Source organism: Plecotus auritus (assembly GCF_963455305.1).
Source record: "Plecotus auritus genome assembly, chromosome: 4".
Lineage (NCBI taxonomy): Eukaryota > Metazoa > Chordata > Mammalia > Chiroptera > Vespertilionidae > Plecotus > Plecotus auritus.
The window spans coordinates 41,407,921-41,425,605 of record NC_137775.1 but is presented as its reverse complement, the minus strand read 5'-3'; the positions used below and the strand labels follow the sequence as shown (position 1 = coordinate 41,425,605).

Below are 17,685 nucleotides of genomic sequence, written 5' to 3'. Positions count from 1 at the left end.
GACAGTCCGGTTTCACCCCGTATGAGTCTGGGTCCCCAGAGTCTCACCCGGAACTGGAGTTCAGCACAGTCGGGAGCTTTTGTCTCCTTCCCGCTTGAGAAAGCCAGCCGCGCGCTCAGTTGCCAGTCCTCTCCGTGCGCATGTCGCAGTACCTCTGAGTCTCAGTGTACTTTTCTCTTTCCTTCTAGTTGTAGAATTTCCACTCAGCAGCCTTCCTGTGGTTCTGGATGATGTCCATTTTGTCTTTTAGTTGTAGTTTTGAAATTGTTGTGTGAGGCAGCAGTTTAGGTGTTTACCTATGCTGCCATCTTGGTTTCTCCTCTAATTTGGGGATTTTGAAGTTGTAACTTTATGACAGCATTTTGACTTTTCTATTTAATTTATATGGAGATGGTTTCCTTTATTGTTACAATATATGATACCTACTTAACCTCTGTACCACATTACTCTAGTCATGAAAATCTACATTTGAGTGGGTGATATGTAGAAAAGAACATTAATCATGGTTGTCAAACTAGGATAGCTAAAAGATATTAATTCAATAATTTCCACAAGTAAAATAGTGCCAACAAGACTATAAACACACAAGATCACAATAATGCCTATTTTAAATGACTATGATAGAGAAAAATTTAAATTTCATATGACATAGCATGTTTTTAGGTTTCACTTTTCAATATGAATTTGAAAATAAGATTAGTATAACAGATAAGACAAACATCAAATAACCAATAGCAGGCTATTTATTAAAATATATAGATGGTATAAAATGAGATGATTTATATGTATAAATTGAGCATATTTATACAAACAAAATTCTTCCTAGTAAACAACATATTTATGCCTTTAGGAAAATAAAGTTAACATATGGAAATACATCAGCTATATATGAAGTACATCTGTGCCACTGGTTACTTTGAAATATAAATCACTAATGCTTAGTAGAATAGCCTTCAGGAGTGACATGATAATGTTCTAGGTGTTTAGACAAGATTCAGGCTAAATCACAGTCCTTCATCTAGATGTATAATGATAGGTCCATTAAATGAAGATGACTACAAATATAAGAAAAATAACATTGTGAATTCAATTATTTAAATACTAGAGTTATCACTATATACATAAAATAAAACACTATGTTTAAAATAAAAAGCTGACAAGTAGTAATCCACAATCATATTTGCACTGTGACTTAATCCTAAAATACAAATCCAGTCTACAAATAAACACAGGGACCAGGGAAAACCAGTAATGGTCAGCCAGATTTCTAAATTATAGTGCTTTTCCACTTCATGATTTCCTACCAATTATTCAGCATGTCTCACTGATAGCTTGACGCTCAAACAATTAAATTTTAGATTCTGGCATGCCCCCATCATTTCAGCATTCAGTGATATTCTACAGGAACATAATATAGAGCAACTTATTTCAATGATCAGAGAATTTATGGCTTTAAAAGAGGCCTTCTGAGGTCTCTCAGTCCAGGGTCTTTACATAATGAAGTACTAAAATAGAAAGTTGCCCTTAGGTTCCATAATTGAAAATGAATGAAAAAACCAAGCATTAATTTTTAAACTCACTCTTGAATCCCAAATCTTGTTAATTCACACTTATGTGACTACAGTTATAATAGTAAGAAGACAATTATGAGAGGAGTAATATACCAATTTCTATACTTAGAGATGTTTAAAAATCTAAGTGTTACCTAAGGCAATTATCTTGAAGACCCCTAATATCTTCAGGGAATAGCCATAGGGCGAATAATTGACTTTGCTAATTTTACCCTTGGCAATTATAAAAAAGTTCTGAATTTCTTATGACTGTAGAACCCTTCATCTAATGGTCTGTCCCAGAAGTACAGAGATAAACACGTAATATAGGCATTCAGACAAAAATCCAATGGAAAATTGGTAGAAGTCATAAAAAATTAAAGTTGCTATAACTGTGCTAACTTTAATTACTAAGTTAAATATACATCCTTAAAAAAAAAAAGCAGGCTGTCACTGTGAAAGAAACAGTGACATTTTATAAATACAGAAATTTTATATTAAGTTCTGCCTGCTCACTCACTGCTGTGGTCTCTATTCACATTGCTATTGCTGAGAATTATTCTTCCTTGTAAAAGAAAATTAAAACATTAAACAGAAATCTAACTTTACCAAGACATTAACCATATGTAGAGAACTTAAGAAAACTTAATACTGCTCTAAAGAAATATTTATAGCTACCTACTCTCTTCCCTTCCAAAAACCCTATTAAGGGTTAGTATTATAGTCAATCAACGAAGCTTCTGGGAACTCATTTAATAAAATCAGTCCTTGTTTGAGATATAAGTTCACTTTTCTTAAAAAAATATTCTGATGGGAATACTGCCAAGTATTTAAATGAAAGGAACTGGTTTTGAATATGGGTGATTTGCTTTATCAAAGAAAAATCTTGACTTCCAAGCATTTTAGTTACTCCTTACAATATCCTCAATTTAAAAAATACTGATCAAATGATTTGGAAATCATCTATTATGATGAAAAGAAAGCTACTAAAAGCCTAGAGTTGTAGAAGATCAATTACAGACCTCTGTACTTCTCCTGGGATATGGTATGCAAGGTCTTTCACAAAAAGTGAGTCAGGGAATCCTCTTTTGAAATTGACCTTACAGAGTCTTCAATGTCCTTTTGTAGAAAAAGGTGCAAAAGATCCATGGTTTAGATGAACAGGGGAGTTGCACAGAATAAAAACTTCAAGTCAGCACACAACTATCAAATTTAAAAAATACCATGGCCTAAAAAGGGAAAAAATTCCTCACCAGACAAAGGTTGATAAAATGCAAATCTAAAAGTGTAAATCTGTGCAGAGACCATGAAGATATAGAGCTCAAGGAAGGGGAAGGAAATGCCTGGTCATTTTTATTTCCATGAGAAGCTTCAGGCTGAACTGTTACTTGCATATGTAAGTTTTTGTTTTGTTTTTTTGTTGTTGTTTTTTTTTGTAAATCAAGTAGTGCTACTGAAATCCAGTGCCTAATGGAGCAGATGGTGGAGGTCTTAGATTCTGGAACATTTTATAGCAACGCATCTGAATGCAAAACACCAAGAGCAGATTTCACAGGCTGTGAATCTGATTTGATTTTGATGGGAGTAAAGTCTCCATTTTCTCTGAACTTGAACCATGCTGAAACAATGATGTGTGAATGATACAAGCCAGCTAAGGAAAAAGAATACATTAAATGTTATTCCCATAAAGTGAAGTGGTTAAAGCAAGTGAATACTTGTTTGTGTCACTATAGCATGACTATATTTATACTTAGAGGCCCAGTGCACGAAATTCGTGCATGGGGAGGGGGGATCCCCTCAGCCCAGACTGCACCCTCTCCAATCCAGGACCCCTCGGAGGATGTCTGACTGCCGGTTTAGGCCCAATCTTGGGCCTACAACCAGCAGTCAGACATCCCTCTCACAATCCGGGACTGCTGGCTCCTAATCGCTCACCTGCCTGCCTGCCTGGTCGCCTTGAACTGCCCCCCGCTGCCAGCCTGATCACCTCTCACTGCCTCTGTATGCTGGCCTGATCACCCTTAACTGCCCCCCCACTGCTGGCCCGGTCGCCCCCAACTTCCCCTTCCCTGCCAGCCTGGTTACCCCCAACTGCCACCCTCTGCTGGCCTGGTTGCCCCTAACTGCTCCCCCACCCCCCCCCCCCCCGCCGGCCTAGTCGCCCCCAACTGCCCCCCTGCCAGCCTGGTCACCCCCAACTGCCCCCCCATTGGCCTAGTCGCCCCTCACTGCCCCCTGCCAGCCTAATTGTCCCCAACTGCCCCCCTCCCCCACTGGCCTGATTGCCCCTCATGGCCCCCCCGCCGGCCTGGTCGCCCCACACAGCCTGCTTGTTCAGTTGTTTGGTTGTCCCTCACTAACCCCCCTGCCGGCCTGATCGCCCCATGCAGCCTGCTTGTTCAGTCATTTGGTCATCCCTCACAAACCCCCCTGCTGGCCTGGTCGTAGGCAGTCATCTTGTGAGGGCATGATGGTCAATTTACATATTACCTCTTTTTTATATAGGATACCACCATCTTAACCTTATATATTTTGTCAGCATAGCTTAAAGTAAGCCTTGATTTTGTTAAGGCAGGGGCCAGGCTGAAGACTAATTACTAAAATGTGAACTAACTTACTCTGTTCAGAACATCTCTTCCTCTCAGGTATGTGGGTCTAATCTACGAGTGGCCAGTGTTTGTGGCTTGAGCTAGTCAAGTGCAGTTCAAGGCACCCAGAAACTACCAGACATGCACTTTCTGGGACCTCCTCCTTCTCCAAGACTCAAAGTTCACCACATGCCACAGCAGGTATGATAAGGAGGGAAGATGGATGATGCAGTCCAGGGACAACAATTCACTCAACCTTCTGCTAACATGTAAATTTCAGTAAAGAAGAGAATATAGTGAGACCCATCAAAGTAGACTATACACATAGGAAATAGAGCAATTTGAGAGTGAATAAAAAGAAAAGGAATGCCAAAATGGTAATAAATCTCTGGAGGGAGATTTGAGATGATCTATTATTCCATTTATATGATGATTAATTTCTTACTTTAATTGCCTTTTCATGTAAATATAAACTATGTTTATAGGTACTGTTCTATTTTCTCCCTAAAACCCAGCAGGTCTGTCTGGTGAAAAATACGTGCTAGCCAAAAGTATGATGGGAAGGTAGGACAGAAGCTACTTGTCTCCCATTATCTGTATCTTCCAGATTTTTGGCTGGATAAATGGCTACTCACAATGAAGTTTACATTTCCTAGCCTCCCACAGAACTAGGTGTGGCCATATCATTAAATTCTGGCCAATAAGATGTAAGCAGAAGGATCTCAAATATCTTTTCAGAAATGTCTTTAAAGTGGTGACATTATATAATTTAGCTTTCAAACTAGGACATTTTTACAACAATAGCTTCTATTTCAAGAGTGTGGTAAATAATTAAAATTTTATACTTTTTGAAATGTATATTTATTAACTAATAATTAATTTTATTATACTGGTGAACCTGTTAACTAGTCTCGTTCAAACACTATTTGCAAAAATAAAATTTCAAAAGAAGTAAACATAACATATTCATATACATAAAAACAAAATAAAAAAGAACTTGGTATTGATGATCTGAATATAAAAAAATAGCCAGTAAAATAATTATTCTTGGTACACATTCACATACTTTATTCATTTCTTCGTCATTTATTGTGTCACTGGCATTTTTCTGAAAAATGTATTTTTTTAAATGTGGTATTTTAAAAGAAAACTTCCAGCAATATTCTTCATAGTTGCACTTTATAATTAATTAATTTAAAATTGATACCTTCAATTGATTCTGATTGATAGACCATAATATTTTTAATTGAGAAAATGCTCTTCTACAGGTTCTGAATTACCTGGTAAGCTCAGAGCTAATTTGTAAATGAAGGAGATACTGAATTCTAATTTTTTTTTATATTGAAAAGAAAGTGTAACTATTCCAGCTCAAATATTTTTAAGCTACTATCTTTTTGCTTCTTTAACAGTACCTTTCTTTGACAAATATATTTATGAGACAAAAACCTGTCAAAGAGTCTCTCATGGTTCGTTTAAATGTTTTGCCAAAATTAGATGCTGCAAACTCTGGGCTGTATAAATTTAATTTCATTCCTGTGTAAGGTACAATTTATTCAAAATAGAATCCCCACCAAAAGATTTTTCCTGCAACGTAAGATACTCCAAATCACAATTATAGAACTGGATATTTTAATCTTGTGTAGCATTTGAGTTCTTACTATTTATTTTGTTCTGTTCCTTTCTTGCTTTTGTAGGGAAAAATCCCAATGGAAGCTTTTTTGTTAATTATAGTTCTCTAATTTGGTGTTCCATTTCTTAAACTTGATAGAATATTTCCAATTTATTTTGAACAAAATATCACCAAAATCTTAACAACTCATCTGTATATATAAAAGCCAAGCGACCGGAACACGGAACAACCGGTCGCTATGTCATGCACTGCAGCGGCCAACTGGCCCAATCAGGACCCCGACTGGCCCCCCACAATCTCCAGTGGCTCCTCTCCCTGGCCGGCCTGGCCCCCGTTCAGTCGCCCCACCCTGATCGGGGGCAGGGCCTCCCCCTGGCAGGCCCAGCCTGATTGGCCCCCACCGGGGCGGGCCGGCCGGACCCCACCTGTGCATGAATTCATGTACCGGGCCTCTAGTTTATAAGAAAGTTCAATACCATTGTTGGATATAAATATTTCTAAAATCTGACAGATGATGACCAACAAAGAGAGAAGATGCATGCTGCTGTGGGGAGCATATTTTTGTACACAACATCAGTGACATCCCACAAATCTTGTAGACCAGAGACTCTGACTACTATTATGCAAATTTGTATAATAGCTTTTATTTCATTTTGGAGAATGCTGACACTTGTTTGGGTGCCATTATGGATTATGGGTAATCCACAACCAGTTTTAAGTACTGCATAGGTTTCTCAATGTAGTAAGAACATTGTTTTTACCACAACACTGTGTGCACTTCAACAAAATTTGTACTTTTATTATTATAAACTAATATGTTCATCTTCCATGTTGAAATTTTAAACTGAATTTCCAATTTTACTCATAATGGCCTTACTTCTGATAGAATATACTTCCAAAAGCTTTACCTTGATTTCATGAATGGATGAAAAAAACCAAATATTTTTAGAATTAAAATAATTTAATTACTTGAAGTACCTGATGACATTCAATTAAAACAAGAATTATTTAACTATTTGCAAAGTTCTTCTACCCATGAAGCTTAAAAAAAAATGAAGCTATTGCATACCTTTACCTATGTGTATAAAAAATACCTTAGAGTTGAAAGTGAGTGAAATTAACTTAGAAGAACAGACAGTTATCAAGGTTAGGCTTCACAGAGTGGTATGCATATACATCTTCTACAGCTGCATGTATTAAATCATCATTTTCAGAATTCTCCTTAAAGTAACCACTAATTTTGGAAGTAGATCCTGACATTTTTTCAGAAGATTTGACTCTTGTTTTCATATGGCCACCACAGTGGATAGTAAATGTCAACATTCTGTGCAAGTTACACACTCCTTATCAACTTTCTTGAGAAACAAAAATCCAGTGGTTTAAAAAAACAACAACATACTTTTATTTTTTGAGCTTATTGCTGCCAAAGGTTTACTGCAAAAACAAAGTGTTGCCAAACAATAAAACAGTTATATATTATATAAGCAAGCATGCTCAATCTACTCTCAACTCACTCTATACAGCCTTGATTTCCTATACATATTTCATAGGTAGCAAACCTCTATCTTACTTTGTTTCTTATTGAGTTTTTGGACTGGTACCTGATGGCTTTGACTCCTGAAGACCATGCATGGGCCACAGTACGCTGGATGATACAGCAAGTGGCCAGTGGGGCAGCAGTGTCAAATATTTCTACTGCCCGAGACAAAGGAGTTAACTGTCCCTATATATTTACTATCAATAATTGCCTTGCATTCTGTCCTTGACTGTACGTGTCTGAAAGGGTTGGAAAAGAGATGAGTTATTGCTGTTACCTTTCAGATTTAATAATATACCTTAACATAACTATCTGGGGGTACATGGGTTTCACATATTGAGAGAAGTTAGCTTGAAACGCAGGCAGACAGGGCAGGGGTCCGGTGGGAAACAAAGGCAGGTGGAACAAAGGCAGGTGGAACCACAGAAAGCAACCAAGCAGAAATAATAAAATGTTTCTGGACTCAAAGCGGGAGGCATGGGAAAACAAGGGAGGGTCTGAATCAACAAGGTGTACTAATGCATAGAAACAGAGGAAGTTCAGCATAGAAACAGAGAAAGAACATAGAAACAGGGAAAGTTCAGGGCTGTTGCTGGGCAAGAACAATGAGGGAATCAATTAGGTGGTGACACAGGTAGATACAGAGCAGGCTTGTAGCAAATATATGCCCCTAGAGTACAAGGCTTCACTGGACAGCCCATTATTGGGACCCCCTCCCCATTCAGGGAGTCTGAATCTGCTTGTAATAAATTTTCCACACTTTTGCTTAAATCTTCTGGTCCGAGGAGCTCATTCTTCGGTGTTGGATGACCCTGGGAAAAAACCTCTGCTCACTGTTCTGGTTATCAATACTGTTTAGCCTACACTAGACAAAAACTGAGGCAGAGGCTGGAAGTGTAATGCGGAGATCTATAAAACTCATGCTGGCTCATTCTAATATAACTATAAGCAACCACTCTCTGTTAAAAAATAAAAAATCCAGGACAAATGCTAAGTCAGATGGGACTCTAGGACAACAGACTTACACTGAGACTGACCTTAGTAAAACCAGGCTGAATACTTACTCGACCTTCAAAGGAAGGAGATTTACCCTTCCTTCTCCTCCTTCCTACTAACTGGAGTGAGGACACAATGGCAACTATCTTGGGACATTAAGTAGTAGATAAGGATGGCAGAGCCGTAAGAAGAAGCCTCCGTTCCTGACTTTATAGAGCATGATGCCAATCCTGAACTACCTACTCATGGATGCTTTTACATGAGAACAAATAATCTATCTTGTTTTAGCCACTGTTATTTTATAGTCACATCTAATCCTAACTGATATAGAAGAAATACCTGTACATTTTTCTAGAAAGCAGCTTGTTAATGTGTATCAAGAATACTAAGCCATAGCTGGTTTGGCTCAGTAGATAGAGCATTGGTCTGAGGACAGAAGAGTCCCAGGTTCGATTCCGGTCAAGGGCACATACCTTGGTTGCAGGCTCAATCCACAGCCCTGGTCGGGGCTCATGTAGGAGGCAACCAATCGATGTGTCTGATGTTTCTCTCTCTCAGTCTCTCCCCCTCCCTTCCACTCTCTCTGAAAATCTATAGAAAAATATCCTCGGGTGAGGATTAACAACAAAAAAACAAAAACAAAAAAAGAATATTAAAAATGTTTAAACCCTTTGAACCACTTCTAGGTATTTATCTTAAAAGAAATAATCTGGAATGAGGAAAGTTGATGTGGAAAGATGTTTACTGAAGATCTATTTATGATAGTAAAAAATTAGAAGCAACTTGAATGTCCAAAAATGAGGAATCTGATAAATATTACATCTAAATAACTGAAAACATTAAAAAGTTCATGAAAAAGTTAATAATGTGAAAATGCCTACATCATAATATGAAGCAGGGGAAAAATAGGCAGGATTAAAAAAAAAACCCTAATACATGCACATTTTCATCTATATTACTAAAAAGCCCACATATATAAAAGCATGAATAAATAAACAAAAATGACAGAGAGAAAATACACCAAAATATTAACTAACAATGATTATCTCTGTATAGTGAGATTATAGGTAATTTATATCTTCTTTAAATTGAAGAAATTTAAAAAATATATTTTTATTGATTTCAGAGAGGAAGGGAGAGGGAGAGAGAGATAGAAACATCAATGATGAGAGGGAATCATTGATCGGCTGCCTCCTGCACGCCCCCTATTGGGGATCGAGCCAGCAACTCAGGCATGTGCCCTTGATCGGAATTGAACCTGGGAGCCTTCAGTCTGTAGGTTGACACTCTATCCACTGAGCCAAACCAGCTAGGGCTAAATTGAAATTTTTAACACTATCATATAATTAACAAATAATTTTATCTGTAATCAGAAAAACATAGAAATTAATTTCCTAGCATTTACCAGTTTTATTTGGTGTTGACACTGCCACCACCACCATCATCACAACTTTACTGAGCATCTACATGTGCGGAGCTGGGGCAGCAGGGTGCACAGACCTCTGTGGCTTCTGCAGTCAACCAAGAGCCACCTAAAGGCCATTCAGACACAAGCAAACCCTGCCCAGTTTTACCTTGGTGTTCTGTAGCAGAGCTAGTCCATTGCAGGCATTTGCTAGAAGAAAGTCTCCACTCAAGATAGCAATTTTATTTCCAAAATGCATGTCTTTCAGTGGCCCATCAGAAGACTGCAGTTCACTTAAATTTACTATTCCACGATGTACAAGGAGAGCAGTATGGATAAGTTCTGTGATCTCTGCCAAACTTCTTTGACTAAAACATAAAGGTAAGACTTGTCTGAGTGTCAAGAACACTCTTATCACTAATGCCAGACTTCAGTTTTCAACAATAAAATATTTACAGATTAGGTTTTTTTAAGGTTGTTTCTTTTTAATGAAGTTTTAAACTGAGATATAAATGACATATAACATATTAGTTTCAGGTGTACAGCATAATGATTCAACATTTATATATACTGTAAAATGATCACCCCAATAAGTCTAGTTAACATCCATCACCACACATACTTACATTTTTCTTGTAATGAGAACTTTTGAAATCTACTCTCTTAGCAACTTTTAAATATATAATGCAGCATTATTAACAGTAGTCACCATGCTATATAGTACATTATATATTCCCATTTATTTATTTTATAACCAGGAGTTTGTACCTTTTGACCACCTACACCCATTTTACCTACCTCTTCTCCTGATTTTGAAAACCACACATCTGTTCTCTGTATCTATGAGTTCAGGTTTTTTTGTTTCATTAATTAATTAATTAATTAAAAAATATTTTTATTGATTTTAGAGAGGAAGGGAGAGATAGAAACATCAATGATGAGAGAATCATTGATTGGCTGCCTCCTGCACACCTCCTACTGGGGATTGAGACCACAACCTGGTCATGTGCCCTGACTAGGAATAGAGCTGGGAACTCCTGGCTCATAGGTCGACACTCAACCACTGAGCAACACCAGCCAGGCTGTTGTTTTGATTTTAGATCCCACATATAAGTGAGAACTTACAGTAATTATCTTTCTCCGTATGACTTATTTCACTTAGCATTTTGAAGTTGGTTGCTTTTTTGTTTTGAAGGTTTCAAATGCACGTTATTTCTTCAATCATGCCATATTTTAATGGGTACACAGTGCTTTTACTTGACATCAATTATGAAGTGGTTTTGAAACAATTCACTATTATACCAGCTGGGATGATTACTGATCTTTTCATTCCTTGGGGGTAACTCTGCCAACAGGGGACTGGTTCCACTGTATTCCAATCCGTATTGCTGTATATGTCCATATAGTGGCTCCACTAGCTAATACAGCATTACCCTATATACCATGGAAATCAGGTACATATTTCTGATGGCTGTGCTTTGCTGTTGTTTGCTGAATGCTTTGAACTCAGAGCCGACTTGGTTCGTTTTTGGCTGAGGGAAACACTGTAAAGCTAAAGACAGAATTGTGGCACCTACAGCTGCTGGTTTGGTACAACTCTGAGTCAAGTACCCTTGCAAAAGACTTGCATGAAGTTTTTTCCACTGAGTAGTTTGGGATCTATATATAAGCAGATCTTGATACCTGCCTTCTCTGTAACATTCCCTACTCTCTACCCCACTAGTCCCCAAGATCCCACGAGTCACAGGGTTCCCAGAGAAGCTGGCCAGTGGAGGGTGACCCTTCACAGTTTTGTTTACTTTGTTCTCAGTCTAACTTTCCCATATCTGCAATTTTAGGATTTCTGAAAATGCTTACCAGTATCTAACAGAACGCCAGTATAAGTGGGAATGTAATCTGTGCCAGACATTAGGCTAAGCACTTTTATGTATTATCTTACTTAATCCTAAATACAAAAGAAGAATAAATCAATGGTTTAGGTTTAAATATCATTACATGCTCCCCCAAATCACCAAGTTGGAGATTTATAAGACTACTGAGAAGTTAACAAAAATATTTTTTAAAAAGGAGCTAACATTTAAAATTATCCTTTAAAAAAAACAAACAACTAAAAGGAATAAAAATTTATTTTATTAGTACCCTACAAATGTTTTCTAGTTTGCAAACCCATTCACAATAAAAATCTATTTAACTACATTTCACAAAAATTGAACGAGATTACGGGCAAGTATAAAACTCAAGAAAGGTTAAGCAGTGGATAAACCTTTCACACAGTTCAGCTTATAAAATAACCAGGCAAGCAAGAAATTGCAGTTGTTCTGAATTACCCTAAGCATGGAAATGAATTATTGTGAGCTTTTAATAAAGACATCTGTAATCATAAAACAGCATTCATTAAATAAATAGCAATCTTTAAATGCCACATGGTCAAAAACAACAAAAACAGTGGTGGTAATGAAAGTGAAAACCCATCATTTGTACAGTATCCATCATTACAAATAACTTTCATTTATATTATCTACTTGTGATTCTAATGACAGCAGTTCTAGAGAGGTTAAATAATTGATCGAGAACATTCTGTTTATAAAGGACAAGGCTGGAACTCAAGAGTCACCATGTTATAGTGACCAATGGTAATTTAAAATATGTATTTACCTGAGAAATAGTAAATGGGGGGGGGGGGGCTCGAGGAGCAAAGTTACCATGTTACCAACACTAGTATATGCCCACCACAAATATGTCCAATTTTTACCCTTAAGTTCCAAGCACTACAGAAGACAATTTTGCTAGGACAAAGTACAGTATGAGCAGACTTCACTCTTTTGTTCATAATAACTGGGCAAAGTAATCAAATTGTTTCCAAATAATTTGGTCAGAACCAAATAAAGGGATTTAGGTCAATCAGGAATACAGATAACAGTTCTAACTCTGCCTAAAACACTAGACTGTGGGGAAATTCCTTAAACTCTCAGATCCATAGTCTCACCACTGAAAGGAGGGAAACTGAAGAAACAGTCCCTTCCAGTTCTAAGATTCAGGGATTTCAGGTCTAAAATGTAATATTTAGTTCTAAAATTAGAAGATTTGAGGGATTAAAAATATCACCTGGGCCGGCAGTTAATAGTTTAAAAAAAGACCAAATTATTGCTATTATTGGTCTATAGGAAATAGAAATAAAATTATTGGTTATCTTCAAATCTGTCCTGTAATTACTATCTAGTACTGTGCTCTTAACTTCTAGGATTTTGGCATCTAATAAACAACTCCAGATCACATTGTGCAAGAGTCTAATTTTGTGTGCAGCAAAGAAGCAGTATGAAAGCTGGAGTATTTTCTTCTCATTATCTTAATCCTATTTTAGCCACCAAAGCAATCTAATAAACTTGCAATGTACTAGATTTTAAAAATTATCTTATATAAAGGGCTTCATGCCATTTTATACACCTGTATTTTATCACTCTTGGGTATTTTTATGCTAAATCTTGATTGGAAAAGAGTCACCAATGAATATCAATTATGCTAAGTAATCAGAGTAAGTAAGGAAGTAATTACCACATTGCATGTAACCCAGAGGATTAATTGATGTTTTCACAAGAATTTTCACCAAATTACTTTCTTTCAATTGTATGTTAAACAACTTCATCTGTTTTGATCCATTTTCTTCCAACATTTCTCCAAAGTTTTTTAGCATTCTAAGCTTTAGAAAGAATGATGGCAGACACTGCTAGTTACCCACTCACTCTTTCCTTCCTCATTACTAACACACCTTTTAATATTCTTGTAGTGGCAATGTACTCACTTAAAAACACTCGTGTCCCCAAGATCCCCAGAGGCTAGAAGTGATCATGTAGCACAGTCTGGCCAGTGAATGTGGGTAGAAGTTCACTAGGTAAAGTTTCTGAGAAATCTACTGAGTTCCTGGTATCAGGATTCAGTTGATGTGCACCTTTGGCATTTTGGGCTTACCCCCTCCTGTCGGGAAAAGGGCCCAACTGCCTGGAGGCACAGTAGAGACCTAAGGATCCTACAGAGGGCTCCCAATGAAGAACAGTGAGCAAGAGGAAGGAGAAGCCTGGGCCCTTGATGACTTCTTCAAGTCAGCTTGGACGTGCCCATCTCTAGACATTTTGTTATCTGAGTTAAATAAGCATTGCATTCCTTTAAACTACCGTTTGTTCGAGTCCTGTTATGGGCAGCCAAGTAAATTCTTGATAGTCAATAAATTTACCACAAAAATAGTGAAGATGTTTTATGTTTGTATTTCTGTACTCTGGTTTTATTCACCCAATATAACCTCTTGGAGATAGTTCCACATATTATTTACAAATAGAGAAGTTCCACATTTTTTACAAATAGAGAAACTTCTTGTTCTATTTAACATCCATCTCTACAGAGGTTCATTGTGTGGATGTGTTGTGCAACTTTTGCTGCTATAGGGTGAATGGTAAACCTCTATTTGTTTAGAGTATTTTTAAGAATCAGCCCATGTGTCACTTCTGTGAAGTCTTCCCTCTCTTCCCCAGATTAACTCCTTCTGTGCTTGAAAGTCTCTGAACATAACTCATTTATTGTACTATATTGTAATTACTTCTTTAGCCATCCATCTTCCTGCCACTTCTCTCCCTTACTACACTCTAAATTATACTATCCTACTTCTTGGCTGACTATAATATTTGTTAAATGAATAACTCTTCGCTTAACATTGTGTAAAGAAGCGATTTTCAACTGATGTGCCACAGCACACTAGTGTGCCACAAGAATTTTAAAACATTCAATACCTGACTCTTTAGTCAGGGGCACTGACCTCTTTTCCCCTTAGATTGTCAAATAAAAAAATGACAACAGCCAACACAATAGTAGCCATCTGCTGTGAATGATGGCTACTATTGTACCTATTTTTTTGGTCAGATGGGCAAATTATACCTATTTGTTTTTGGTCAGATGGGCAAAAATATATTATTTTGGTGTGCCACAGAATTTTAGTAATTAGTTTATGTGTGCCATGAGATTAAAGAAAGGTTGAAAATCGCTAGTATAAAGGTATAAGGGATTGTTATCATTCTTAGTTTCACAAAGAAAAGAGTGAGATAAACTAAAAAGTCAAGTTTATAGAATCAGAGATGGAAGTGACCCCAGAAGTCAATTAACCTCAATTAACTCCTTCCAGGATGAGTGATAAATTACATAGGAACCAGGTCTACGGATGAAGAGTTTTAATTATTAGAAATTGTTCCTTATATTAACTTGAAATATCTTTAAATGTCTCATGTTTTTAAGTTGGTGTTAAACTAGTAGGAGTGTCAACTGTGTTTCAATACACAGACAGGAAGATTAAATACAATGGAGTTGTCTTTCTCTTTCTTTTTTATTCGGCTTTTTTTCTTTTCTTCCTCCATTCCTCCTTGTTTTCCTTCTTTTTAGAGGTTTAACAAAATACAAAAAAGTACAGAGAATAACATAATAAAAACATAATATTCCACTTACAAATAAATGTTTACACTTTGTCATTTTAAACAGTTTTTAAAGATGCATTCTTTAAAAACCCCTTTATAATTTGGGTATTTTAAAGCATTCAAAAGTGAAGATATAGCATAAAATACCTCTGTAGATCTTAATTTTGTTTCAGCTATACCTTTCACTGTCCTTCCAGATTATTTTGAAGCAAATGCCAGATATGGTATTTCATCAGCAAATACTTCAGATATCCAATCTTTTTAAATGCCTAACTGCTTTATGGCTTTCATTATCTAAATTAATTACTTTGAGCCAATGAGTTACTGTATTCTGAACATTTTATATGAAATAATTTTGCAAGCATAACAACTAACAGATTAATAAAAAAATAATGTAAAACTCACAACAGCTGTCTGAGGTAAGCATTATTATCTCTACTGCACAGAAGGGAGCTGGACTGGCCAACTAACTTGCTCAAGTTCACATAGCTAGTAAGCTGCAGAGCTGGATTCAAGCCCAGAACTCTCCATTTTTAAAGCCCAGGCTCTTTGCATATCAACAGAAAACTAATAAGAATCCCAAACACAAAATGTACAAAATTCAGGGTGTCTCTAAAAGCATTAAAATGGTAGATAAGAGTCATTAAAAATTTTTTTTAATTTTTTTTTTTTTTTTAGAGAGAGCGAGCGAGAAACACCAATGTGAGAGAGAACCTTCAATCAGCTGCCTCCTGCACACGCCCTTCCAGGGATCAAGCTGCAACCTGGGCATGTGCCCTGGGAATTGAACCCACAACGCTTTGGTGCAAAAGATGACACTCAATAACTGAATCACACGGGCCAGGGTGGTAAGAGTTATTTAAAAAAATGTATTTTTTTATTGATTACAGAGAGGAAGGGAAAAGGAGAGAGAGATAGAAACATCAATGATGAGAGAGAATCATTGATCAGCTGCCTCCTGCACGCCCCACACTGGGGATCAAGCCCGCAATCCAGGCATGTGCCCTGACAGGGAATCGAACCATGATCTCCTGGTTCATAGGTTAATGCTCAACCACTGAGCCATGCCAGCTAGGTGAGAGTCATTTTTTAAAAATAATTTCATTTGAATCTTAAAAAAATTTTTTAAATTGTAAAACTGATTTTTTATGTTCATGTAGAAAGGATAAATTTGAAAATTACAAGGAAAATTCTGGAAAATAAAAGGACTGATATTCTAGATTTTAAAACTTATTACGAAGCTACTGCAATTTTTAAAACTATTGTACTATCATAAGAACAAACTAATAGATTAGTGGAATAAAATCCTGAAAGAGATCCAAATATATAAGGAAAATAAATTACTTATGGTAAAGATAACATTTCAAATTGTTAGGGAAAAGACAAATTATTCTTACAAAAGATGTTGGGGCAACTGGCTATCAATTAAGGAAAAAAATAATAAAATTAGACCCCTACCTTACTCCATAGGAAAAAAAAATTTTTTTGGAATAAAGATCTAAATGTGAAAAAACAGAAGTTCAAATTTAAGTCAAAAGGTAAAAAAGAAAACAAAGCAATACAATACTAAAACCCTATTTGAAACCACAACTCTGTGGCTCATCTTGATGAATATAAAATACCATTATTTAAAAAAATTTAGGAAAACACTCTTATGACCTTGGTGTGAGAAAGCCTTGCAAAATAAAATAGAAAGTCAGGAAGTCATATAAAAAGAATAAATTTGAGTAGTTACAATATACAAAAATTTTTATATAAACTATAAAAGACCAAGGCAAATATAGACTTGAAAAGTATTTGAAACACATACAATAAGCAGAAGATTATATTAAAAATGTGTGGAGCTTGTCCAAATTGGAAAAGAAATTGATAAGAAAAAGATAAACAGCCCAAGAGCAAAATGGGAAAGAATATGAAGAGGTAATTCTAGAAATAAATGGCCAAAACCCACATAAAATAATGCTCAACCTCACAAATAATTTGGAAAAGTAGTATTATAATAATAATGAGATAATATTTATAGTCCATTAGCTTTGCAAAAATGGAAAAGATCAGAAATGAGGCAAGCAGGAAGATGAAGAAACCATTAAGCCCATCACTTAGCTCCCTGCTCAAAACCCTCCAGTGGCTCCCCATCTCACTCAGGGTAAAAGCCAAAGTCTCTACAATGGACTCCAAGGTCAAGTGCAATCTGACCCAGCTCCTCTACCCCCTTACCTCTCTGACTTCATTTGCTACTCTCTTCCCTCTCGGATCACTCTTCTCTAGCTACATTAGCTTCCGTGGTAGCTAAGGAACATGCCAAGCCTGTTCTGGCCTCAGAGCCCGTGCCCTTTCCCCTATCTGGCCTCATCTTCCATTACATACCTGCAAGGCTTAGTCCTTGGCTCCCTTCAGATCCCTTCAAAGTTGACTTGGTCAGTGAGCCCTTCTCTGACAACTCCATTTACAACTGCAACCCTCCCATCCTGGCCAGCACTCCCAGTCCCCGCTTCCTGCTTTTCCCTCTCCATAGTACTTATTGCC

General features: G+C 36.7%; 1 protein-coding gene across 2 annotated transcripts in view; it reads right to left on the bottom strand.

Moving 5' to 3' along the window:
• Nucleotides 1–17,685, bottom strand: part of PDSS2 (decaprenyl diphosphate synthase subunit 2) — a 259,454-nt gene that overhangs the window by 124,234 nt on the left and 117,535 nt on the right. For both annotated transcript variants that reach the window (XM_080664244.1, XM_080664245.1), the window contains exon 3: nt 9,876–10,074. In XM_080664244.1, the coding sequence (XP_080520370.1) occupies nt 9,876–10,074 (199 nt within the window). The remainder of the gene's footprint in view (nt 1–9,875; nt 10,075–17,685) is intronic.